The sequence below is a fragment of the Mustela erminea genome, chromosome 1 (genome assembly GCF_009829155.1).
Source record: "Mustela erminea isolate mMusErm1 chromosome 1, mMusErm1.Pri, whole genome shotgun sequence".
NCBI classification, from domain to species: domain Eukaryota; kingdom Metazoa; phylum Chordata; class Mammalia; order Carnivora; family Mustelidae; genus Mustela; species Mustela erminea.
This window is the reverse complement of record NC_045614.1, coordinates 8,146,892-8,171,065: the sequence shown is the minus strand read 5'-3', so window position 1 is coordinate 8,171,065 and position 24,174 is coordinate 8,146,892. Positions and strand designations below refer to the sequence as shown.

The 24,174-nt window shown below is 53.7% G+C and overlaps 2 protein-coding genes across 4 annotated transcripts in view; both read right to left on the bottom strand.

Annotated features, from left to right (window-relative positions):
- Positions 1-6,476, bottom strand: part of CARM1 (coactivator associated arginine methyltransferase 1) — a 41,664-nt gene extending 35,188 nt beyond the window's left edge. The window contains exon 1 of one of the 2 annotated variants that reach the window (XM_032311359.1): positions 6,226-6,476. In XM_032311359.1, coding sequence (XP_032167250.1) covers positions 6,226-6,445 — 220 coding nt within the window. In that variant the 5' untranslated portion in view covers positions 6,446-6,476. The remainder of the gene's footprint in view (positions 1-6,225) is intronic. The other variant, XM_032311348.1, reaches the window with a different exon arrangement.
- Positions 6,477-7,837: 1,361 nt separating this feature from the next.
- Positions 7,838-20,826, bottom strand: C1H19orf38 (chromosome 1 C19orf38 homolog). 2 transcript variants are annotated; one of them, XM_032311438.1, is made up of 7 exons: positions 20,678-20,826; positions 19,271-19,579; positions 17,140-17,232; positions 15,681-15,708; positions 14,871-14,914; positions 13,274-13,311; positions 7,838-8,469 (listed from the first exon to the last, which is right to left on the bottom strand). In XM_032311438.1, the coding sequence occupies exons 1-7, from the start codon at positions 20,706-20,708 to the stop codon at positions 8,314-8,316; spliced, it is 699 nt and encodes a 232-aa protein (XP_032167329.1). In that variant the 5' UTR covers positions 20,709-20,826; the 3' UTR covers positions 7,838-8,313. The 2 variants fall into 2 exon arrangements, with proteins under 2 accessions (XP_032167329.1, XP_032167338.1); XM_032311447.1 differs by having other exon boundaries at positions 7,838-8,463; positions 20,678-20,824.
- Positions 20,827-24,174: the final 3,348 nt, after the last annotated feature.

Genomic DNA, 24,174 nt, shown 5'->3' with positions numbered 1-24,174 from the left:
AATAGCAGGTGGTCTACTTCTGGTTTAACCACATAGGGGGAAGCAAACCCGAGGGCAGGCCATTCACAACCCTGGCCGCGGGTCATGGCCTTCGCCCTGGGCGGAGCTCATCTTCTGTTCCATAATACAACTTCCGGGCCTCTGACACACTTTTGGGGCAGGCTAAGGTGAGACTATTCGGTTACATTCCTATTGCATTCCCTAGTCTGGAAGCTTCCACAGGCCTCTCTCGCCCTGCTCCCATGCACTGTAACCTGCTGCCACAGTGGTCTTCGGAAATGGCGGGCAGCTCCTGATCACGCACACCAAAAGGCCCTGTCGTTTGTAAAACGTCACTTGGACCTCACCTCGCTACCCCACCTTTGGCTCCTCCATTCTTCAGAGAGACCCCCTGGCCCCACACCAGGCTGCTGTCCCCCATCCCCACTTGAACCCTCCATAAACCAGAAACGCCCTTCCCAACCCTGGCTATGTCCACATCCCACCTACTGTGACCACGGTGACTGATCGTCGCCCAGCATCTGTCCTCTCTCCTCCAGAAAGAGAAGCCCTGAAATTAGCTGCGCTGAGCCCGTGGACCGCGCCAACAGGCGACAGACTACATTTCCCAGCCTCTCTTGCAGCTAGGGGCGGCTCCGCAACTGCATTCTAGCCAAGGGGATGAAAGCAGAAGAGCCCAGGGCCAGCCTCTGGACACTTTTCTTAACAGACACCTGGCCCATGTGTTTGGCACCTTTGTCCCTTCCTCTGTCCTGCTGTCTGGACACCAGAGTAATAGCTGGACTCCAGCTGCCACGTTGCTCCACAGGGACAGGACCTCACCCTAGAAATGGTGGCAGGGCGCGGGGGTTAGCTGGAAGGACTTGCACCCAAGGAATTCCTAAAGCAAAGTGTCTACACCAGCCCAGATCTGCCACCTCTCCGCCGTGACAGCACAATAAAATGTTGCTAGAGCCACTGCCTCTGGATCTCCGTTCTGCATGAATAAATGGAATCCTGACCACTTTCCACCAAACCACCCTGCAGTGTAACAAAGAGCAGGTCCCACAGCTGTGACCTTGAGAGCCAGCTCCCCTGCAGGACCAGCCATGCCACCTGGTCAAGCCCTCTCCACTGTTTTTCCACCAATACAATGGAAGCGGTGTCCCAGACCTCCTGGTACTATTCGAAGCACTAACACACAGCCATAGCCACACCGTCAGGCTAACTGGCCCAGAGAGTCCGGAAAGTATAGTCTATCTGGCCTGAGTGATCAGGACACTTCACAATCAAAACAAACAGATGGACACAAAGAAAGGCTTTTCAGTTTCTCTTAAAAGCTGTGGCATGGGGCGCCTGGGTGGGCTCAGTGGGTTGGGCCTCTGCCTTGGGCTCCAGCCATGGTCTCGGGGTCCTGGGATCGAGCCCCATATCGGGCTCTCTGCTCAGCAGGGAGCCTGCTTCCCCCCTCTCTCTGCCTGCTTGTGATGGCTCTGTCAAATAAATAAATAAATAATCTTAATAAAAAAAAAAAAGCCGTGGCAGTTCTGGCGAGCCGGGCTGGGACCATGTTCCCACCGTATCCCCCTCTCCTCCTGCCTGCTTCGTTCATTTATCTCAGGGGTCCACAAGCTTTTTCTGTCAAGGGCCAGCAAGTCAGTTTTGGTTTTTCAAGACCCAAGTGTGTCAGTTAAATATTCTTACTTCAGTTCTCGGGGCTTTTTTAATAGACCCTTCAGAAACATACAAAGCTCCCTTTAGTGGTTGAAACAGAGGCAACGGCCTGCTCTGGCTCACAGACCATCGTCGGCCCATAGGCCCTAATTTATGTTTTTATCCTCTCCCCAGCTGTCCCCAAGGTCCAACATTTGAGTCTGTCCACACCGGGTCCCACAGAGCCTGGTACCCAGTAAATGCTCAGGAAAATGACAGCAGGAAGGAGCACGTTACAGGCACCCCTGGAGTGGGAATGAGGCGTCACCCCAGCCGGACACTGAAGGTCTTAGAGTGGACAAACTCTTCGGCTCCCCCTCCCCCTGCTGCCAGGGGGGTACCACACGACTGTGACTGGAGGAAGTCCCAAGAGCTCCCGGGTCTACGGCAGCAGGCCGGCCCTCAACCCTGCTTTCACAAAGGGTTTTTTCCTCTGGGGTTTCCACGCCCTGGCATGCCCCCCACAAACTGAAACGGAGCCCCTATCAGAACCAGGCAAACCGACTCGCACTGACCAAGAAAAAAAGTGACACAGTCATCTCCAGAAAGGACACCGTGGGCCTGAGGAATCGAGAGTGTTCTGCTCTCTGCCATGGCCGGCCCGCAACGGGCTTCCCGAGAAGCTGCCTCCTCTCCAAGGGAGGGCTCCCTGCGTCCAAGAACTCCAGCGGCCGTGCCAAAGCTTCCTCAAGGCCCGGGATGCCCGCACCTCTGCCCAGGGAAAACGGCCCGGTTTTGGTAGCTGCCATTTAGCCACTGCCATGGACACGGGCCATCAATCGGCGAGCAGGGGCGGGGAGGGTTATCGTTCCCTGCGGGGTGACCGGGACAGGGCCTTCTGCAGCTGTCATCTTTCTCACATGGGAGGGTGTAGATGTCAAGGGACAGGGTTGCATGCCTGCTACCCAGACCCATCTCCCCAATCTCCCTAGCACCCGCCCCCGCACCCCTGGCTGAGGCGGCAGTCACAGCCCCGGGGTCCCTCTTCCATCTGCTGGGGGTGCGAGGCAGCAGCTGGACGGACGGCCCTGCAGCCAAGAGGCTCCCTCCTGGAGAAGGCTCTTGGTCACTCAGAACCAATACCCACACCGTCGTCGGCAACGTCTACACAATATGCACGGCTGACCAGCAGGCACCCCAGCTCCACGCTCCCATGGTCCACTTCACCCACATTTCTGGGCCCCGAGTGGTATCATTCCCGTTGCCGAGGAGGAAAGCGAGGCAGCGCGCAGGGGGGTGCAAAGGGAGGTGACGAACAGGCTCAGGGAGGTGGAGTGGCCCATTCAAGTCCGCACAGCCAGTGACCCATGCTAGCCGGTGACCCACGCCAGTGAGGCTTCGCGCTCAGAAACCCTCGCCAGCACCCAAGCACGCCTCCAGCCCACCTCCCGCGTGAGGTACAGGGAGATGCGTGTCCTGGCCGACCTCCCTGTCCCTGCCCACACCCAGATTGGAATCCCAGGGATCTGGGATCCCACATAGTGCCACCAGGCACTGGTGGGCAGAACAGAGGTCAGGCCACCTTCTCATCGGGCCAAAGTACTCACGACCCAGAAGGGTGCAGACTGGAAAATGCGGAGGCCAGGGAAGGAAGGTCATCCCAGGACAAGGCCCAAAGCTCTAAGTACGCCCCAAGTGCCTCTGAGCCACCCAGCCGCCCCAATCCCCGCACATGCCCACAGTGGCTGGACCATCTCTGACTTTCTCCAAGGGACTACGGGCTCGCACTCTCCACCCGGCGGGCCGGGGCTGCTCTTAGATCCAGGAGCATGGTGTATCCCCACAACTCAGCCCTGGTACTCCACACTCCCCCAGCATACTTCACAGCGATCCCGTCCAGTGCGCCCTGCTCTCCATGCCTCCTGCTCAGGGACAGGTGATGCCTCACCCTGTGCCGTGACCCAGCCAAGTCTGAGGTCATTGCCAGCCCCAGCCTTTTAGGCAGCAGGTGCTACCCCCAAAAGAGTATTAGCTTACTGAGCAAACACACACTATGTCACAGTGTCCCGCCATCTCCCCCATTCTACCGATAAACAAACTGAGGCACAAAGACTCACAGATACTAGTAGGGCAGTGATCTAGTCCTCGTAGTAGACCCTAAGAAAGTGTGCCCAAGCCTCAACCCCCCAAGCCTGAGCCTGCGAAAGTGGCTTATCTGGAAAAAAGGGTCTTTGCAGATGTAATTAAGGCTCTCAAAGATAAAATCTTTCTGGATTTAGAGCGAGTCCTAAATCCAATCACAGGTGTCCTTACAGAAAAGACACAGAGACACAGTGGGGAGGCTGTGTGAAGACAGAGACAGAGAAGGGAGTTCTGTTAACAAAAGCCAATCAAGGCCCAAGATCCACAGGAAGCTGTTAGAGGTGAGAAGACATTCTCCTCCAGGGCCTCTGGAAGGAGTAGGGACCCTCACAACACCTTGATTTCAGATTTCTGGCCTCAAACTGTAAGAAAATACATTCCTTTTGTTTTAAGGCATCACGTGTGGCATGGCAGCCTTGGGGAACGAACAAAACCAGGGTCAGCTGAATCCAGAACCCACGTTTTCGGGCCCACGTCAGTGCTCCTTGACCATCGAGGGTGAGAAACATTCTTTCAGACCCTAGAGGATATCATCCCTGACTCAGGATCTCAATCTGAGAAACGAGGACTTTCCCACTTTCACAAATGCCTCAGTTATGAAGTACCTCTAAAAGACAATGTTATCTTTATAACTAGTAACAACGTCAAGATTACCCACAACACAGGAACACAAAATATAAAAGCTCTCCTGGAGGAAGTTAAGTTAAACACAGGAGATACTAGGTCTGGGGGCGCCTGGGTGGCTCAGTCAGTTAAGTGTCTGCCTTAGGCTCAGGTCATGATCCCAGAGTCCTGGCTGGAGCCCTGCATCAGGCTCCCTTCTCCCTCTGCCTGCAGCTCCCCCACCCCCACCCTGCGAGTGAGCTCTCTCTCTCTCAAATAAAATCTTAAAAAAAAAAAAAAAAAAGGAGACACCAGGTGTGGTGTATTATGGGCACTCTCTGTACTATGTCCCCAATAATTCTATAAATCAAAAACCGTCCAAAAAATCAAAAGAAGTTATTTACAAAAGAAAAACTATCTTGGAAATGCTTTGAGGATTAGCCTCCGGATCCCAGTTGGAGAAACGCTGCCCATCTTTATTCTTTATTAATGCTTGCCAAATGAATGGCCACGCTTAGCACCTGGGAGAGCCTGCTGAGCATAAAATAGAGCTTAAGTGCCTGTCCTGAGCTCTGACCCCAACCTGGGATACCCTTCTCCCCTCTCCTCATTTGGTCCCAGAAAACCCGGCTCTGCCCCCGCAGAAAGAGCTGAGATACCTGGGAGATAGGCACAACTCCACAAGTCTGGGTCTTCCAAGCGGAAGTGCAAGGAGAAGCCAGTGTGAACGGGCTGCTCTAGATATTTTCCTTTGGCCCACCCCCCCACACTTCCCAAAGGGGCAAAAAAAATTCACACAGGCCAAAGGCAGGAAGGGGCCTCCTCCGTGGCTCCCAGAGCATCAGTGCAAGAAGCCCTGAGACAAAGCTGAATGAAACAGAATAGCAAAATGTGACCAAGCAATCAGGAATCAGAACAGATAAATAAAGAGTAACAGAGAAAGAAAAAGGATCAACTACAAAGACTCGGGGGCCTTGGCAAACACATTTGTGATTTTTTTTTTTTTTTTCCACTGAAATGTCAGTTTTGAAACTAGCTTCTGAAAATGTAACCAGCTTCTCACATCCCCAAAAAGAAAGATCGGAGGACCGTGGCGAGGGCGGAGGCTGGTGTTACCTCTTACTTCGGAGCCGGACATCAAGAAGGAGCCCTACCCTTCCACGTTTCCACCAGGAGCACATCTAGCGGCTCGCACCACCCTGGCATGGGCCCTCTCTCCGGGTCTAGAAGTTTCCCACACGGAGGTCCAGAACGCCAAAACGCTCCCGATGGGTGGAACCAGGTCCTCCAGGCCGCCCCAGGCCGGGCACCACTTTCCAACTGTCCTCAGCAGTCGTGGGAGTCCCGAGAGATGGCCAAAGGCTGCCCCCATCCCTCCATCCCTCTCCTAGGGCGGCCACACCCGCCCCCGGGGACCCCCACCTCTCCCACACCCCAGGCCCCCTTTCCTCCCACCCAGCCCCCACACCCTCGGCCGGCTACGAATTCACCTTCCCCGCTCGGCCCCCCACTTCCTGCCTGCCCCCTCCCAATCTCAGGGCCCTCACTCCCCCATTTCCCGCTTCCCACCGTACTCCGGGCACCTCACCTCTGGCCACCACGCACGCCTTCTTTTCTCTCTGCCCCTTGACATCGTTCCTCCACTGCCCTCACTCGGGGGCCCCCCACTCCCAGCTCCCTCGGCCCGGCGCGACGGACCCCGCACCAGGCCCCCACCGCTCAGGGCCCCTCACCCTCGGGGCCCCGGGCCCCTAGCTGCGGCCGCGTCCCTCCCGCCTCTGGTCCCCCGCCCGACCCGCCTCGTGGGCAGCCCCCGCGCTCGGCCCGGCCCCGGGGCCCCGCACTCACGGCTGTAGAGGGCGATGCCCGCCGCGTCCGGGCCGGCGCGCACCTCGAGGCGCAGCGCCTGCTGCTCCGCGTGCCGCTGGATCTCGCCGTTCGCGTCGCCGATGGTGAGGAGGCGGGCGCCGGGGAACACGGACACCGCCGCGCAGGGCCCCGCGCCGCCCGGGACCGCCGCCCCTGCGCCGCCCGCGCCCGGCCCCGCCGCAGCCGCCGCCGCTGCCATCTTAGATCCGGCTCCAGGCCCCACCGCCGCCGCCGCCACCGCCGCCGCCGCGCCCGGGCCCAGGCCGCCGCCGCTGCCGCCGCCGCCGCTGCCGACGCGCAGGCCGAGGCCAAGGCCGAGTCAGGCAGCGCCGCCTGCCGGCCACGCTCCGCCTCGCCGCCACTGCCGCCGAGGTCCGGCCCCGTGGCGCAGCGCCCCCTGCTGGCCGCCTAGGGCACCGGGAGGGAGGGTGCCGGGGGACGGGGCCGCCCCGCCCCGCCCCGCCCCGCCCCGCCCCGCCCCGCGCGAACGGTCGCGGCTTTGTGAGGTGGCTCCGCGGCCCAGGAACGGCGGGGGCGGAGCGTGAGCCGGGGGGCGGTGCTCCGTCTCGCGGACACGCCCCTGGGCCTGGGCCCCGCCCCCCGGCCGGGCGAGGCTCGAAAGGCCGCGCTTTGTACCGCGGGGCTGGAAGGGAGAAGCGGGGAGGGCGGGGACAGGGGCGCGCCCTAGGGGGCGGTGTTCGGCCGCGTGGACACGCCCTGGGCCACGCCCCGCGCAAACGGTCGCGCTTTGTGAGGCCGCCGCCCTGCCCGGAAAGGTGGAGGCGGGTCTGACGCCCGAAGGCTCCGACACACCTCTGCGGGTGAGCTCCGCCCCTTGGCCCTGCCCGGCTTTGTGAGGAGACACGCGGGGGGCGGGGTCCAGCTACGATGAGGCTCCGCCCCTGTACCCGTCCTGCTCCCTCCCACTGGATGTCGCTTTGTGAGGCGCCGGGCTCTCAGGGAGGGCCTGCGCGAGGGGCGGGGCCAGATGCCGGGACACGCCCCCAGCGTGTGGCCCCACCCCGGCACTCCAGAAGGGAAAATCAGTTTGGGGAGGCACTCAGTCTCTGCCCTGGACCTGAATCGTGGGAAGGCCCCCACCCAGCATTCAGCCGCTCCTTCTCTCTTCCCCATCGTCTCCGCCCCCTTCCCCCATTGCCCTCCTCTTCCATCCTTGGCCATCTATTCCCCTACGAAAAATTCTAGGATCTCTCTCTCTAGGCCCCTCCCTTAACCCCTTTCTTCCCCCCCACCAATGACTGGCCAATGAATCTTGCAGAGCAGGGTCAAGTGCCGCCTTCACACACACACACCCTTATCTTCCAAGTCCGTCTGTCACTGCTTGAGGGCGTCATTCTCTTCTAGAGGGTCCAAAAAAGATTGTGACGTCTTTCCACCTTCTTTAGTTCCTACTCTTCTCTGGACCTCCATCATCTCACTCACCAGTGCAAGGACTTTAGCAAAGACCCCGTGTGACAGTGTCCGCCCTCCGAGCTTTCCCTTGACTGCATGCACCTTAGGGCAACTAGGCATCCGGTGATTAGACCCCAGAGATTCTGGGCTTGAAGGATTACACTCCACAGAGACCTTGGGAACTGCTCAACCAACACGTGCTGTAATTAATAACTTAGGCATCCCAGCAGGACAGGCTAACAGAACATACCCCGGGTACCCTATGTCCCAAAAACCCGGTTGGGTTGGTCAAGTCAGATGTGGCAAGGGGAGGAGGAAATCGGAGGGGTGTGTGGAGGGCCCAGACCGCTTATGGCCCAGTTGGGGGCCACAGGGATCCTAACATCTCCTTCCCACGAGGTCTGAGAAGCTGGGAACCCAAAAAGAGTCTTCCTGCTTTCTGTTCAGACTCCAGGACAATGTCTGTGCCCCCTCTGCTCCTCCTGCTTCTCTGTGAGGAGGGTCCCAAAGCCAAGGATTCCCTTTGCCTCCTCTGTCAATTCCCTGAGAAAACAGCAGCCAGAAATCTCAGAGTAGCTGGAGGGACTTCAGGCCCTCGAGAGAAGGGGCTGAATGGAGAATGCACAGACACAGAGGGGCCCCCGGTCCTCAGCCTCACTGGCAGGCCCGGAAAGTGCTGAATTCGGGGGGCTCAGGCGAGGATGACGTGGAGGTGGGCCTTTTCCGGGGCCCAGAGCTGCCGGGTGTCTCGGTGGAGCCTGAGCACGCATCTAGAGTGGTTGCATCTTCTTCTGGATTCATTTTCTTTGTCCATGGAGGAAAAACAGAGAACAGGGTGATTTGAGGTTCCAGGATCCAGGGTCTCCCTACATTCTGAGTCTGAGATCCCCCCGCCCAGTCCATCCGGTCTCATTTCAGCCCCACACACCACCCCACAGCTTCAGGACCCAGATCCTGTCCTCTGTCCTCCTGCCAGTCTGCATGCTGAGTAGGGAAGCAGACAGCATGGGTTCAAATCCCACCTCCGCCTTGTCCCATTGAGTAACAACTTAACCCCTCTGAGCCTCACTTTTTCCTTTTGCCCAATGGGGAGAATGCTCCTAGACCCCTCCTAGAGTTGCTACAAAACATGGAGGAATTAAATAGATAAAGTGGCTAGCACATAGCAAGCGCTAATAGTTAAGTGAACAAAGCTGTGACCATGATCTCTTCCCCTCCCCCACCTTGTCGCCCTGTTCTGGACTCCCACAAAACCTGCCTCGGAAGTCTATCCTCTCCTCTACCATAGATGCTCCTGCCCCAAATGCCAGTCAAGAGGAGATGAACTTGGGATGCCTGGGTAGCTCAGTTGGTTAAGCGTCTGCCTTTGACTCAGGTCATGATCCCAGGGTCCTGGGATCGAGTCCCACATCGGGCTCCCTGCTCAGTGGGGAGCCTGCTTCTCCCTCTGTCTCTGCTGCTCCCCCTGCTTGTTCTCTCTCTCTCTCTGACAAATAAATAAATGAATAAAAATCTTTAAAAAAAAAAAAACAGAAGAGATGAAGTTGATAAAACTGAAGTTTGGTGGGTGAAAGCAGGCTGGGGTTCCATCCCGGCCCCATACGTGCCTAGCTGGATGATCCCAGTAAGGCCATAATTAGCTTCTGTGTCCTTGTCTATTAAAAAAAAAAAATGGGGCGCCTGGGTGTCTCCATCAGTTGTGTGTATGACACTTGATTTCAGTTAAGATCATGATCTCAGGGGCGCCTGGGTGGCTCAGTGGGTTAAGCCGCTGCCTTCGGCTCAGGTCATGATCTCAGAGTCCTGGGATCGAGTCCCGCATCGGGCTCTCTGCTCAGCAGAGAGCCTGCTTCCCTCTCTCTCTCTCTCTGGCTGCCTCTCCGTCTACTTGTGATTTCTCTCTGTCGAATTAATAAATAAAATCTTTAAAAAAAAAAAAAAAAAAAAAGATCATGATCTCAGGGTCCTAGGATCCAGGCCCCCATCTAGCTCCCTGCCCAGCAGGAAGCCTGCTCGAGATTCTCTCTCTCTCTCCCTCTGCCCCTCCCCCTGCTCTCTCTCTCTCTCTCAAATAAACAAAATTTTAAAATTAAAATTAAAAAAATGTCGACCCCACTTCCTAGGGCATCCTAGAGCAAATATCAGACCCTCAGCAGGGTATCACGATACAAGCTGGAGAACAATTAGCTGCTTCACTTTTATTTCAGCCATCAAATGCTTCAAAAAGAAACTAGAATTGAAAGCAGGGACTCAGACAGATATTTGCATACCCATGTTCATAGCAGCACTGTTCATAATAGCTGAATGGCAGAAACAACCCAAGTGTGCATCAACAAATGAACAGAAAGCAAAATTCTGCCTTCAACAAGAATAAAATTCTGACACCTGCTACAACATGAATGAACTTGAAGACATTATGCTCAGTGAAGTAAGCCAGACACATGGGGTGCCTGGGTGGTTCAGTCGGTTAAGGGTCAGCCTTGGGCTCAGATCAGGATCCCAGGGTCCTGGGATGGAGTTTTGCGTGGGTGCCCCCTACTCATCGGGGAGTCTGCTTCTCCCTCTTCCTTTGCCCCTCCCCCATGCTGTGTGTGTGCTCTCTCGCTCTCTCTCAAATAAATAAAATCTTTTTTGTAAAACACCAGACACAAAAGGATGAACAGTATATGGCATCATTTCTAAATAAAATGTCCAGAATACGCAAATCCGCAGAGAGAGAAAGGAGCATGGTAGATGCCAGGGGCTCGGGTTGGTTAAGAATGAGAAGTTAGTATACAGTGGGCACAGTTCTATTTTTGCAGGACAGAGTTCTGGAGATCCATGGCGGTGATGGTTGCACAAGGTGAATGCACTTAATGCCACTGAACTGGACTTTAAAAATGGCTAAAGGAGCTCCTGGGTGGCTTAGTCCTTAAGCATCTGCCTTCAGCTCACGTCATGATCCCAGGCTCCTGAGATCAAGTCCTGCATCGGGCTCCCTGCTCAGCGGGAAGCCTGCTTCTCCCTCTCCCTTTCGTGTATTCCCTCTCTCCCTGTCTGTCAAAAAATAAATAAAATCATTTTTTTAAATGGCAAAAATGGTCAATTTTATGTTACATATACATGTTACCGTATTTTTTTATGTTACTGTAATAAAAAAAAAATACCTAGGAAAGATCTCACTAGAACTTTCTGTGAAGGAAAGGAAGCATGGTAGTGTGGCTAGCATGCTATCATTTATGTAGAAAGCATGAGGGTAAACATCCTCTCTTTTCACTTTTGCTTGCATTTCCAAGAAGCTCCTAATGGTGGTGGCTGTCTGCATGTGGAGGGGGAGACCAGGGAGTGGAAAGGGGTTACTGACAGAAGGATGCTTTACTGGATATATAATTTTGACATATGGATGTGTTTCACATGAAAAAAAATTTTTTTTCAAGTAGGCTCTGGGGGCGCCTGGATGGCTCAATGGGTTGAGCCTCTGCCTTCGGCTCAGGTCATGATTTCCGGGTCCTGGGATGGAGCCCCACATCAGGCTCTCTGCTCAGCAGGGAGTCTGCTTCCCCTATTTCTCTGCCTTCCTCTCTGCCTACTAGTGGTCTCTCTCTGTCTCTCTGTGTCAAATAAATAAATAAATAAATAAATAAATCTTTAAAATAAAAAAAAGTAGGCTCTGTGCCCAACATGGGGCTTGAACTCACCACCCTGAGATTGAGTCACATGCTCTATCCACTGAGCCAGCCAGGTGTTCCCCTCCCCCAAGTTTTTTAAGTAAAAAAATATATACATATATAGTCACAAGGACTAAGATACTTTTTAAAGTTTTCTCCCTGTCTCTGTTTCCATTTGTTTCATTTTCCTTAAAAAAAAAAAAAAAAAAGAAAGAAAAGAAAAGGAGAGAAGAAAAATCCCCAGGGTCCTGGTGCCTTGACAGCACGTCTTCTCACAGAAAGTTTTAGAATTTGCCCTGCCTGCTGGATTTTGGGCGGGGGGAGGGTTTTGTTTTTTACTTTTTGTTTTTCGTTTTTTGTTTTTTCTTAACACCATAGGATTTGTCCCGGAACTGAGACCTCACAGGGCTGAACTAGCCGGCGGGGCCAAGCCCCTTCCTTCCCACATTCAAACACAGTTTAAATTCCCTTGCTCCTCTCTCCGGAACCCCAGTATCGCGTCTGCACCTGCCCTTGGGCGTCGTAGGGTAAGGGGGCGCGTCTCCGGTCCCTCCACGCCCGCGGCTCCCCGGGACTCCCTGCCGCCTCCCTCCGCCCTCTCCCTCCGTCCATCATCCGCCGTGTTTGCTGTCTCCTGAATCGATCTGACCAGCATCCGTTCCCGTCTTCCACCTCCGCTGCCGACACGCTGGACCAAGCTCCCACCACTTAGCTCGCCTGGACCAGCACCGTCGCCTCGGTCCTGGCAACCACCCCCCACCCCCGAATGACACATTCCGGTCGGCCCACGCCCCCCAAGTCTGTCCTCCCCGCAGCCGCCAGAGGGCGCGGGTGAGCACCTGAATCGGTCACCTCTCCCCCGCCCCCATTCCCCGCCCGGGAACGCCCCATGGCTCATCCCATCGGGGCAACAAAGTTCTCCGCGAGGCTCCCCTCGACTCTCCATTCGGCTCCACTCCAGTTATCCTGGACGGTGCCAAGAACGTGTCCCGAGCCTGGGGCCATCTTCCGTAGCTAACCCCTGCCTGTTGGCCATCTCTGAGACTTCCTGGATCTCCCATCTAAGGGCGAAGTGAGCTTCCCTCCCACTCCTACCCGCTGTGGCATCGTCTGTCTCCCCGCCACCCACCCCCAGGGAGAAATTAAAAAGCTCTGAAGAATTAAAGGCTTTGTCCTGTTCTTGTCCCAACACCCAGGAAGGGGGTGTTGAACCAACCCAACCCTCTCCCATTATGGTGCCCTTGGCACACCAACTCCCCACCCAGGCTCCCTGACTGCAGTCCCAAAGTGCCCACTTGCAAAGGGGCAGATTACAGAGACCTTCCCCACCTGTAAGAGAAATGCTCAGCTTGGAGAGTTAAGCTGAAATCCCTGAAACTGAACATAAAAACAGGCTTTTCTTTACCAGGAGGGGACTACAGTGTGCATCAGACTGTTAAAAAGCGCGTGACCCTTGGGGCGCGTGGGTGGCTCAGTGGGTTAAAGCCTCTGCCTTTGGCTCAGGTCAGGATCCCAGGAACCTGGGATGGAGCCCCACATCAGGCTCTCCGCTCAGCGGGGAGCCTGCTTTCTCCTCTCTCTCTGCCTGCCTCTCTGCCTACTTGTGATCTGTCAAATAAACAAATAAATCTTTAAAAAAAAAAAAAAAGGCACGTGACCCCACCGGCTCACCCTGAGTCCCCTGTCACCATTCTGTAGGGTCGGCCCCATGGTGTGCAAAGGCGGCCCGGGGATCCTGCCCAAGGGCATCGGACGGCCTGGACGTGGCTGCCTCCCATCCCCTGGGATTTTCCAGAGCCAACTCTCAGCTCACAAACAAATCCCTGCTCAGGGATTCTGGGCTTTTCCCAGCCACCCCCCACCCCCGCCCCAAGCTCAGAGATACCAGGTCAGCCCAGCCTGATGGTGGTCTTCCAGAGGTTAAGACAGTCAGCAGAAACCCAGGACCAAGAAATGCAATGACTTACCATGGAGATGGCAAACAGAGAGTTATCAAAGGTCATATCTGAAATAGAAAGAGAAAGGAAAGCCCAGTGCCAGTATAAAATCCCTGCTCACTGCCCTCCGGGGGCCCTCCCCTCAGAGCCACAGGCCTCAAGTCAACTGTGAGGAAGGGCTTGGGACCCATTTCCCAGCATGCTTTGCTCCCTTCAAGCCCATTCTGCAAGGTGAACCATTCCCAGCTGTGAACTGAACTGTGTCCTTTTTCTCCTCAGAGCCCTCCCCCAGGGGCCTCTTGTGGCCCTCTGATAAATGGGTTTCTCGTCTCTGCTCCCACTTTCCAGAACTTCTCTCAGGACCTCCACCGCCCCAGGCTCTCCTTCCATTGTCTGCTCTCCACCCACCTCCACCCCCACGGCCCCCTCCTGCATCTCTGCCTAAACACCACTTCCTCCCAGGACTGCCCTCCTGGCCCCAGACAGGGTCCGGCTGGCCATGAGCTGTTTCCCCACTGCAGGATGGGCTTGTGAGTGAAGACCACCTGTCTTGGTCTTTGAGGGACGCCCCCCAAACGTTAGCACATAGTAGATGCTCAGTAATATTATGGACCCGTGGAAGCTCCTGGGTGATTCAATCGGTTAAGCCTCTACCTTCCGCTCAGGTCATGATCCTGGCATCCTGGGATCAAGCCTGAGTAGGACTCCTTCCTCAGGGGAGGGGGGCTGCTTCTCCCTCTGCTGCTGCTCCCCCTGCTTGTGCTCTCTCTCTCTCAAATAAATAAATAATCTTTTTTAAATTAAAAAAAAGTGTGGAACAGTGAAAGTACAGAGGATGGAATTTCTCTGCTTGGGGCCACTTCCTGAGTGCCCCCCACCCCCTGGTGGAAGCCTTCAGGATGACACGTTCTGGACCACCACTTAAGGACAGGGCCAGGCCGTCTGTCCCCCATGGAACTGAGGGCCCAGCACTGGAAGCAAGTGTTACATACACACTTGTGTTTTTCTCCCAAGGGGTAAGAAGAATGATAGGGTGTGGAAGGCAGGGAAATAGAAACACACCCCCCGGTCTAGGGAGTCAGGGAAGGCTTCCCGGAGAAGGCGGCCTTTAGACCAAGACCAGAGGGAGGAAGAATGTTGTAGGCAGAGGTCAGGGTGACTGAAGGGCCCGAGGATGAGGCGGAGAGAGAAGGTGAGAGGTGAAACCTGGCCCTGGGGGGAGGGGAGGGTGTATCCTTGACCCTAAGGGAAGTGAGCGGCTGCAGAAGAGGCTCAGTAGCAAGTAAGGAGACCCGCTAGCATTTTTCTTTCTTTCTTTCTTTCTTTCTTTCTTTCTTTCTTTCTTTCTTTCTTTCTTTCTTTCTTTCTTTTTAAGATTTTATTTATTTGTCAGAGAGAGAGAGAGCGAGAGTGAGCACAGGCAGACAGTGGCAGGCAGAGTCAGAGGGAGAAGCAGGCTCCCTGCGGAGCAAGGAGCCCGATGTGGGTCTCGATCCCAGGACGCTGGGATCATGACCTGAGCCGAAGGCAGCTGCTCAGCCATCTGAGCCAGCCAGGCGTCCCCCCGCTAGCATTTTTGAGGGGGTGAGCCTGCCCTGGCAGGGGATAGGAGTAAGAAGGTACATACCTGTGGTGGCGAAGTTGATCTGAACCCAGCAGGATTCTCGCTGTCTGCAAAGGGATTGGGGAGAGTGATGACCCGCTCCTCTCAGACCGGAGGGTTGTCCAGGAGGCTCTGGCTCCAAACTTGGCCTTCACTCCCCACCTTTCTTTGCATCCCCCCCCCCCCCGAGTCCCCTCAGAAGGAAATTCTCTTCCAAGAGCCGCATCGCCTGGTGAAGTCTGGATTCGATCCCTGGGGCTGCTGCTAGCTCAATGCCACCAGGCAGCGGGGGCTCCAGCCCTCTCTCAGGGAAGAAACTGAGGCTGGGGCCACTGCCTACAGGCTACAAGTTGGGCACCGCACAGCCCCAGAGGGTGTCACCTCTCCCAACTCTGACTTCCTATAGAGTATTACAACCATTTTGGGCAGTCAGTGGTTAAGGGATGTGAGCACGACTCAACCACTTGCTCCCTGCATGGCTAAGTTGAGCCTCAGTCTCCTTGTCTATAAAATGGAACTACTTATAAAGGCCAGCTCCAGCAGTAGCTGTGAGCAGCTATGGACTCCAGCAGCAGCTCCTAGCGCAGCGCTCTGCACACCCTAGGTGCTTTATAATTGACCCCAGTTCCTCTTAAGCAGCCCTCCCACGAGAGGGCGCTGTTTGGAATGGAGACACCCACCCCCGACCCAGCACCGGAAGTGCCCCTCTGTCCCCAGAACCTGGCCAGGTGTGATTCCTTAACACCCATCAGGAACTTCTACCACGAACCCACCAACCATCTGATATTTCTTTCCACCAAAGCACCCTTTGAGGATCTCCAGAGATGGTCTCACCTTTTCTTCTGCAAATTTTTTACTTTAACTGGGAACAAAAAAAATAAATAAACATTTATTAGATTTTAGTCGTGGTTGCCTCCTAGTTGCAAAAAACAAAACAAACAAGACTGCAGGGGCGCTTGGGTGACTCAGTGGGTTGAGCCTCTGCCTTTGGCTCAGGTCATGATCTCAGAGTTCTGGAATCGACTCCTGCATCGGGCTCTCTGCTCAGCAGGGAGCCTGCTTCCCCCTCTCTCTTCCTGCATCTCTGCCTACTTGTGATCTCTCTCTCTGTGTCAAATAAATAAATAAAATCTTAAAAAAAAAAAAAAAAGTCTCCAAAGTCTCCCTCATATATTTGTGACCCAACCTTGCCTTCTCCTCCCACAAATGTGCCCCTCACAGGAGAGCTACTGCAAAACCCTCCCCACTACCCAATTACCTGAGTGATGTGTATTGGTAAAAGCTTCAAACAAGCATGTAAAAAAATTTTTTTTTGTTAAAGATTTTATTTTAAGTAATTTCCATATCCAACGTGGGACTCGAACTCACAACCCCAAGATCAAGAGCTGCATGCTCTACCTACTGAGTCAGCCAGGTGCCCGCTACTACTGTTTCACTTGGTTTTGTTTATTGTCAGCTGCAGTGATTGACAGGAGCTGGGGGAGGAGGAATGGTGAGTTAGTGTTTAAAGGGTCAGAGGGGGGGCCTGGGTGGCTCAGCAGGTTAAAGCCTCTGCCTTTGGCTCAGGCCATGATCCCAGGGTCCTGGGATTGAGCCCTACATCGGGCTTTCTACTCAGCGAAGGGCCTACTCCCCACCCCACCCCCCCGCCTGCCTCTCCGCCTACTTGTGATCTCTGTCTGTCAAATAAATAAATAAAATCTTAAAAAAAAAATAAAGGGGACAGAGTTTCAGTTGGGGCAGATGACAAAGTTCTGGAGATGGACAGTGGTGATGGTTGCGTAACGAATTGAACGTACTCAATGCTGCTGAACTGGACACTTAAAAATTAAGGGTTGAAATGTGAAACTTTGGGCGCCTGGGTGGCTCAGTGGGTTAAGCCGCTGCCTTCGGCTCAGGTCATGATCTCAGGGTCCTGGGATCGAGGCCCGCATCGGGCTCTCTGCTCAGCGGGGAGCCTGCTTCCCTCTCTGTCTCTCTCCTTGCCTCTCCATCTACTTGTTATTTCTCTCTGTCAAATAAATAAATAAATCTTTAAAAAAAAAAAAAAAAGAAATGTGAAACTTTGTGTTATATATATTTTATAATTTAAAAATATATGTCAACATCCCCCACCCCACCACCAACACTGCACTTCTGGAAAATTCTTTACTGCAAAGTTTTGAGTAAGACCTCCCCAGTTGTGTGCCTCGGTGCTCCTAAAAAATGGGTGTGATTGGGGGCTCATTTGCACATCCCAGCAGTTGCACATCGGGCAGCCTCTGGGATCTGCAGCATCTCTGCCTGCTGTTACCTTTCCTGACCACCACGGCAATGGCCACCAGCCCAGCAAGGAGAAGGAGGGCTCCAGCCAGGCTCAAGGAGAGTGCCAGTATCCAAGTGGGCACTAGAGGAACATGAGAAAAAGAGGGGGGACAGGTTATGGAGTTGTGGGGTGCAGGGTGAAGGTGGGACACCTGTCATTCCTCCAGATAACCTTTGGGGAGCCAGCCCCCTCCCCATACTGCCCAACCATTTGACTTGGGTGTAGCTGGACCCTGGGGATCTGGCAAGTCTTGTGACAGGTCAATTAGTATATCCCCCACCCCCCAGTCGCGGTGATTGGTTCAGGCATAGGCATGTGGGCAAAGCAGAGCTAATGAGAGCTGATTCTGAGTCTTGGCTCCATTACTGGGAAAAGAGGGTTATTCCTCCGGCCAGCATTACAACGCTGGTAGGATATATATCTAAGGCTGCTAGGCGCAATTTTGACACCATGAAGAGGGGTTCTTGCCTGAAATTAAGACACAAAAAAGCAGAGTTGAGAGCTGACAAATGATTCCTGACTTCTTTGAGCACCTGGATCCAGCCATGCCTGAAGTCAATGCTGCAAACTGACTTCAGTTTGGCAAACCAACACATTCTCTTTTGTTGCTGAAGCCAGTTTGAGACAAGTTTCCAGTTACTGGCAGCCTGAGAGTCCTGCTGCCTTCAGCCTGATACCAGGGGGTGTCAGATGGCATCCACCCCCAGCCCCATGGTGGACCCTGAAATCCATGCAGAGGTCAGCCACAAAAGCATAAAGCTCCAGCTTCACAGTTTACTTCTCTGCAAGGGATGTGACTTCCCCTCCCTGAAGAGAGGGGGTCTCTCAGGAAAGAGAGGAGGAGATGACCCAATCAGGAGATCAGGAGCTAAGCCAGGAAGGGGAAGGAACAGACATATACTTGATATTCTCACACTGTTAGCCCTTGTTCATTCATTCATCTGGGGCAGGAGGTCTGTTGTCCCCTCCCCACTCTGAGACCACAAACTCAAGGTGCTTGAAGGGGGCCTTTGACGGTGGAGCTCAAAGACACAGACTGTTTGTCACCGCAAGGCACTGGGGCTTCTGTGAGCAACAACATTCTCTTTAAGTGGGGCTTCTGCGGGTAACAAAGTTCTCTTTGCCACTGGAAAGTTCTGATGGATGGTGAAGCAGAGGCTCTACCTGGAGACACCTCCTCCCTCCCTCCTGCTCCTTGATCCAGAGCCCACACCCAGCCTCCTGTCCTGAAAAGACCACAGGAAAATATCGGTCTTCCAGGCCTTCTGTCTCGCTTCGACAAAGAAACAAAGTCCCGGATGCACCCAAAGGCCCTGCGCGATTGTCTTCACCCCTTCCACACCCTCTTCTCCCCCAACTTCTCTCCTTGCCCACCATGCTTCAGCCCTACAGAGAGAGCGCCCCGGTGTTCCTCAAACATTCCAGACACGTGCCACCTCTGGGCCTTTGCACAGCTGGCTCCCTCTACCAGGGACCCTTTCGCCATAGATCCCCACATGGCTGCCTCCTCATCATTTAGGTCTTTGCTCAAATGTCGCCCCCTTGGAGGCTTTCCCTGGCCACTCTCCTCTGTACTTAAAACGACGCCCTTCCCTAGCTGGTACTTTATCCCGGCCTCTTTATTTGGCCCCTGCTGGCTACACTGAATATTTTCTGGCCTCCCTGCTTCTCTACTGTCTGTATCCCCTCTGAATGTCAGCTGGGGGAGGGTAGGGACATTGTTTTACTCGCTGCTGAAAATGCAGGTCCAAGAACAATGTCTGGTGCATAGAGGGTGCTCAGAACTGGAGGAGGGGGGCACGGCAGTGGAGTGTGGAGGGTTAACGCCTGGATACTAAGGCCCATGGGATCCCAGCTCTGCTGCCCTGCTAGCTGTGTGACTTAGCCAAATCCGTTCATCACTTGTGCCTCAGTTTCCTTATCTGCAAAATGGGGAGCATCGCTGAACCCATCGCGTGGGATGACTGGGAGAATTCAGCAATGAAGGTGAGTGAGCCCTGGACAGCTGGAGGCCTGGCTCGTTCCACAGAGGCTTCCAAGCAGAGGGAACAGCACGGGCAAAGGCTCAGCGGTGAGCCAATGGAGCTGTGGGCTGCGAAGGTGGGCAGGAGGGTCTTACCTGGGTAGGAGACGTTTACCACCTCACTGGGATCTGACAGCTGCGGCTTCAGGTCCTCACTTAGCACCCTATACTGGCAGTAAAATGGGCCCCCTGGAGCCTCCTTGCCACCGCCGCTTAGGTTGAAGGTGACCCCAAGCTGGTCCACGGGTGCCTGCAGGAGCTGGACCACCTGCCCACCACGGTAGAGCGTGAAATTTGCCCCCGGGAAGCCCTCAGGGGCCATGCAGGCGATGTGGATGGGATCTTCCTGGCTGCTGGGGTGCGGGGGCACCAGCAGGATGGACGGCGCTGGGATTGCCAAGGAGCCTGTAATGCAGAAAAAGGGAGGCAGTCTGAGTGGTTAGAGCAGAGGAGTTTCGTGGCTCTGTGGCCTTGGGCAAGCGGCTGACCCTCTCTGGGCCTCAGTCTTTCTTTACAAGTAAGTAGTTGACCCTATCCCATTGCTATGTTGAGAGGTTTGGGGACTAGGCACCTGGCAGGGGGTCGCTGCGTTTGAGTCATTTTATTATCATCGCAGTGGTTATTACATAGCGACGCGACCATAGCCTTACTACTTCCATCAACAGCCCTCACCGGATGCCCAGCCCTGTTAGGTGCTGGGGATGGAACATGAGTGAGATGGACAGATAGACATGCCTGTCTCGAGGAGCGGATGTTTTCAGGGAGACAAGAAGCACCGGGCAGCCCATCAGACAGGGTCATGGGAAGCCTGCACTGGCTGGGGAGGCCATGGAGGGCTTCCCTGAAGAGGGGACACAGGAGGAGCTAGGGGAGAGTATTCCGGGCAGAGGGAAGAGCTTGGGCAAATGCTGGGAGGGTGGGAGGGGTGTGCGGTCTTCAAGGAGGCCAGGGTGGCTGGAGGGGATGAGCCAGGGAAAGGATGGGAGGAACAGAGAGCAAAAGGGATTCTCCTGTTTCCCAGGCCATGGTGAGGAATTGGGGTTTGGGGGGTACAGTTTCATATAGGAGGTACCAGTGTCTCCCCAGCTGGCTCCAGGCTCCCAAGCAGAGCTCAGGCAAGGTCTACACAAGCCTCTCCCTGTTTGGCCTCTAGACTTTTGCACGGGGTCCCCTAGCCCCCAGCAGAATCTCCTGTTGCCCCAGCCCCGGAGGTAACAGCCTGCAGAAGCCAAGCGGGGCTGAGTCATGGGGCGTGGGCACCGCTGTCCCCAGCGGGGTGGGATTTCTGATAGCCTTGATGTGCGGGTGGTGAGGAGCACCTTAAGACAAAGCCATGCTCCTGGGGGCATGTCCAAAACTCTGGGGCAAATCTGTCAGCTTTCAGCCTCCTCCAGCACCTGGGGAAGGCAACCCTGGGCTGCTTTCTGCCTCCAGAGCAGAGGTCAGGTAGGCAGGGGGGGTGGGAGAGGGGTGGGGCTGATGCAGGGGGGACATCGGGCTCACCGGCTGCAAAGAGCAGGATGGTCCAGGGCATCTCTCCTCCCCAGTTTGGCCGGGAAATCTGGCTGAGGCCAGCGTGGCCCACGGCTCACCGCCAGCTCCTCCTGTGGGGCCAGAGCAGGGAAAGGAGAACCAGGGCTGATTGGAACGAATGTTTCCTCACTGGCAGGAAGTTGCACACACACGCTCAGCTGCCGAAAGGGACTCTCTCCTCTCCCCACCCCTTCCACGGACGCACATCAGATTCTGGCACTTCGCTGCACCTTGGTGGCCACATTTCTGCAGAGATGGTAGAAGGGACACATGGCTAAGATGATCAGGTGGTGTGTGTGTGTGTGTGTGTGTGTGTGTGTGTGTGTGTGTGTGTGTTTCCTCCCCTTCTGGTTAGGATGAGGCTGTTTGGGAAACCCATGCCCAAGACACAAACCTCAGCCCAACCAGTTCCAACGTGGAGACATGTTGGGCAGAGGTCAATAGAGCATAGGGGTTAGTGCTTGGCTTCTGCACTTCTGGCAAGATATGGTCTGTCTCTGAAGCCTCAGTTTGCTGCTCTGCAGAATGGGGCTAAGAGTTGCAGGTATTAGATCCAAAGAACTCATAATATATACCGAAATGTAATGCTAGCGGTGTAAGTGCTCCCAGTGTGAGGCCATGGGAGCATGACCATCCCTGTGAAAGAGAACAGTAGGTCCAAAACTAAGGGAATGATATAGTTTACAGAATAAATTGCCTCCCATTTACAACCCAGAAACTCCCAAAGGTCTGTCTTACCAGTAAGTTTGCTTTGGTCTCTCTCAACATTTCTGTTCAAGTCAGGCAGGTCCACCTGGAGGTTTACACTAGGGAAGGATGTTAAGTATGTGGTCACTAAACAACAAAAAAGGGCCATTATGCTGGATGTCTTTATTTGGATACATGAGGCTCATTCCAATGTCAGGACCTTTGCACGTGCTGTCTCTGCTGCCTGGGACACAATTTTATTAATCTGTTAAGATTCCACTTCTCTTTCAGGGTTCAGCTTAAATATAACTTCTGGGAAATCTTTCCAGATACCTCTGGATTTAGAAAAATTTCCTTGCTGAATTATTCTACAGTGTCCTGAAATTAGCATGCTTGTATTTTCAAAGAATTTGTCTGTTTCATCCAAGTTGTAGAGCTTATCAGTAAAAATTCTTCATATTCCCTTATTATCCTTTTAATGTCTGTAGGGTCTGTGGCGATGTCCCTCTTTCAATGGTAAGGTGTTTTTTCTCTCTTTCTTGAATAGTCTTGGTAGGGGTAAATCAGTTTTCTTAATCTTTTCAAAGTACTAGCTTTTAGCTTTGCTATTTTCCTCTATTTTCTGCTTTGGATTTCATTGTCTTTTTGTCTTATCTTTATTTTTTCTTTCTTCTATTTACCTTATGTTTCATTGGCTCTTCTTAGCTTCTCAAGATGGAAGCTTAACTCATTGATTTTAAACATTTTTCTCCCTATATAAGCATTTAAAGCTATATATTTCCCTCTAAGTACTGCTTTAACTGCATCTCACACGTTCTGACTTGTTGTGCCCAAGTTAGAAATATTTTCTTATTTCCCCTTGTGAATTTTTTCTGGGACTCATACTTTATTTAGAAATGTGTCAATTTCCAACATTTGTGATTTTTTGGATAGCTTACTCTTAGTGATTTTTAAATTTAATTCCTTTGTGGCCAGGGAATGCACTCCATATAATTTCTATCCCTTGAGACTGAGGGATACTTTAATGGCCCAGCATATCTCGATCCACATTCTTTATGCTTTTGAAATGAAAGTACACTCTGCAGTTGTTTCGAATAATAGTCTGTAAACATCCATTAAATTAGGTCATCGTAATTTATAGAACATGCTTGAGTTTATCAAAATCATCCAGTTCTCTTCCTTTCAGGGTGCAGGGGTGGGTCTGTGGTGCCTCCTGTAGTTTCCCAATGCCTACCCCAGTGGTTGGCACACAGTGAACCACAACTAGTTCTTGATTGTCTGACCTGAAAGTCAAAAAATATTCAGTCTAGTTTTGTCGCTCTATCCTGGCTGTGTAAGATACAGAGTTAAGAGAGATTCCTGGCTTATGTATTCCACCAGCTGTTTACTGAGTGCCACGAAGGGCTCAGAACTGTGCTGAGTGCCAGGGACACTGTGAGGGAGAAAACCTCCTGCCCTCAGGATGCTCAGAGTTCAGTTAGAGGGGCAGGCAGCCAGACAATGACAGTCTAGTTGGTGAAGTGCTCTAATGGAGGCAGTCACCAATGGGAGCTCTTAACCTAGTTTCTTCTGGAAGTTCAGGGAGGACTTCTGGGAGGAGGTGTTATCTGACTCCAAAACCCCGAGAAGGAGACAAGGGGAGGATATTCTAGGTATAGGTAATAAAGTGTGTGAAAGACCTTGGATGAATGCGAGGACTTCATCCTGGGAGCATTTAACCTGGTGCAAGAATCTTTAACCTGGAATTTTGACTTCAGACAAAGAGACACACTTACCTGTATCAGTCAGCTTTCGTACAGATAAAGCCTAGAAGAGGTACAACTAGGAGTCATGGGCAGGCTGAAGGGAAATCAGCCAGGGATGTGACTCCCCGGATCAGGAAGCCGTTACCAGCCTGGGCCTGATGTTGCTAGGGAAGGAGCAGCTTGTGGAACTTAGGGATAGCGGAGTTGCAGGCTTTGGTAGAAACACGCAGCCCCACAGGGTGGGAGCCAGAGTATATGTTTACCTACACCCACCTCTCCTCCAGCCCTCGGATCTCCTACCGGGGCCAAACCCAACTGGATGTGAAAGGAAAAGGCAGCTATGTTGACCCGCTGTGTAGAGATCAGCCTCCAGGGGCACAGAGCAGGGCATGAAGGCGTGGGGAAGGGCTCAGGTAGTGCGCACAAAGACTGCCTAGCATACACGCTCAGAATCTTTAGGTTATAATTTCAGGGGATTCCTGGCCTTGAGAAGCCAGTTGGTAAACTCCGCATGGTTGTAAGAAGTCCAGGCTGACTGCAGGCCGACACTGCAGAGGGAAGATGGACTCCACGGGACGAGGCCTGTGTAACTGCTCCGTCTCTTCTCTGGCTACTCCTCTCCTGCCACTCTTCCTTTCTGCCCCTGCAGCACCCTGAGTGCCTTCTGACCTCAGAGCGTGGTTCTCTCTGCTTGTTTCCTCTCACTTCTGCTTCAAGTCTGAGATTCAATGCCTCCTCCTCAGGGAGACCCAACTCCCCAAGCCATCCACCGACCGCCCAACATTTACTCTGCGGTGCCCACAACTACCTGAAATCATCTTAGTTCCAAACTCAGGGATGACCGTATGACCGTCCTCCTCCACAGGAATGGCCACTCCATGCGGACACGGAGTCTATTTTATTCACAGTGTCAGACACTCAGTAAATATTTGTTGAGTACTTGGACAGGGGGTAGTGTTTTCAACTGAAGCAAACAAGAAACAGAAACTTCGACAAACCGAGCAAACACAGTCAGAATCAAGTTCATCCGAACTC

Excerpts from the sequence above, each read along its gene's own strand:
- C1H19orf38 (XM_032311438.1), bottom strand. The coding sequence starts at position 20,708 with ATGCCCTGGACCATCCTGCTCTTTGCAGCCG. Across the intron at positions 15,709-17,139 it reads TGCCGTGGTGGTCAGGAAAG|TTAAAGTAAAAAATTTGCAG; the intron begins GTAACAGCAGGC and ends TTTTGTTCCCAG. Across the intron at positions 13,312-14,870 it reads GATCAACTTCGCCACCACAG|ATATGACCTTTGATAACTCT; the intron begins GTATGTACCTTC and ends TTTCTATTTCAG.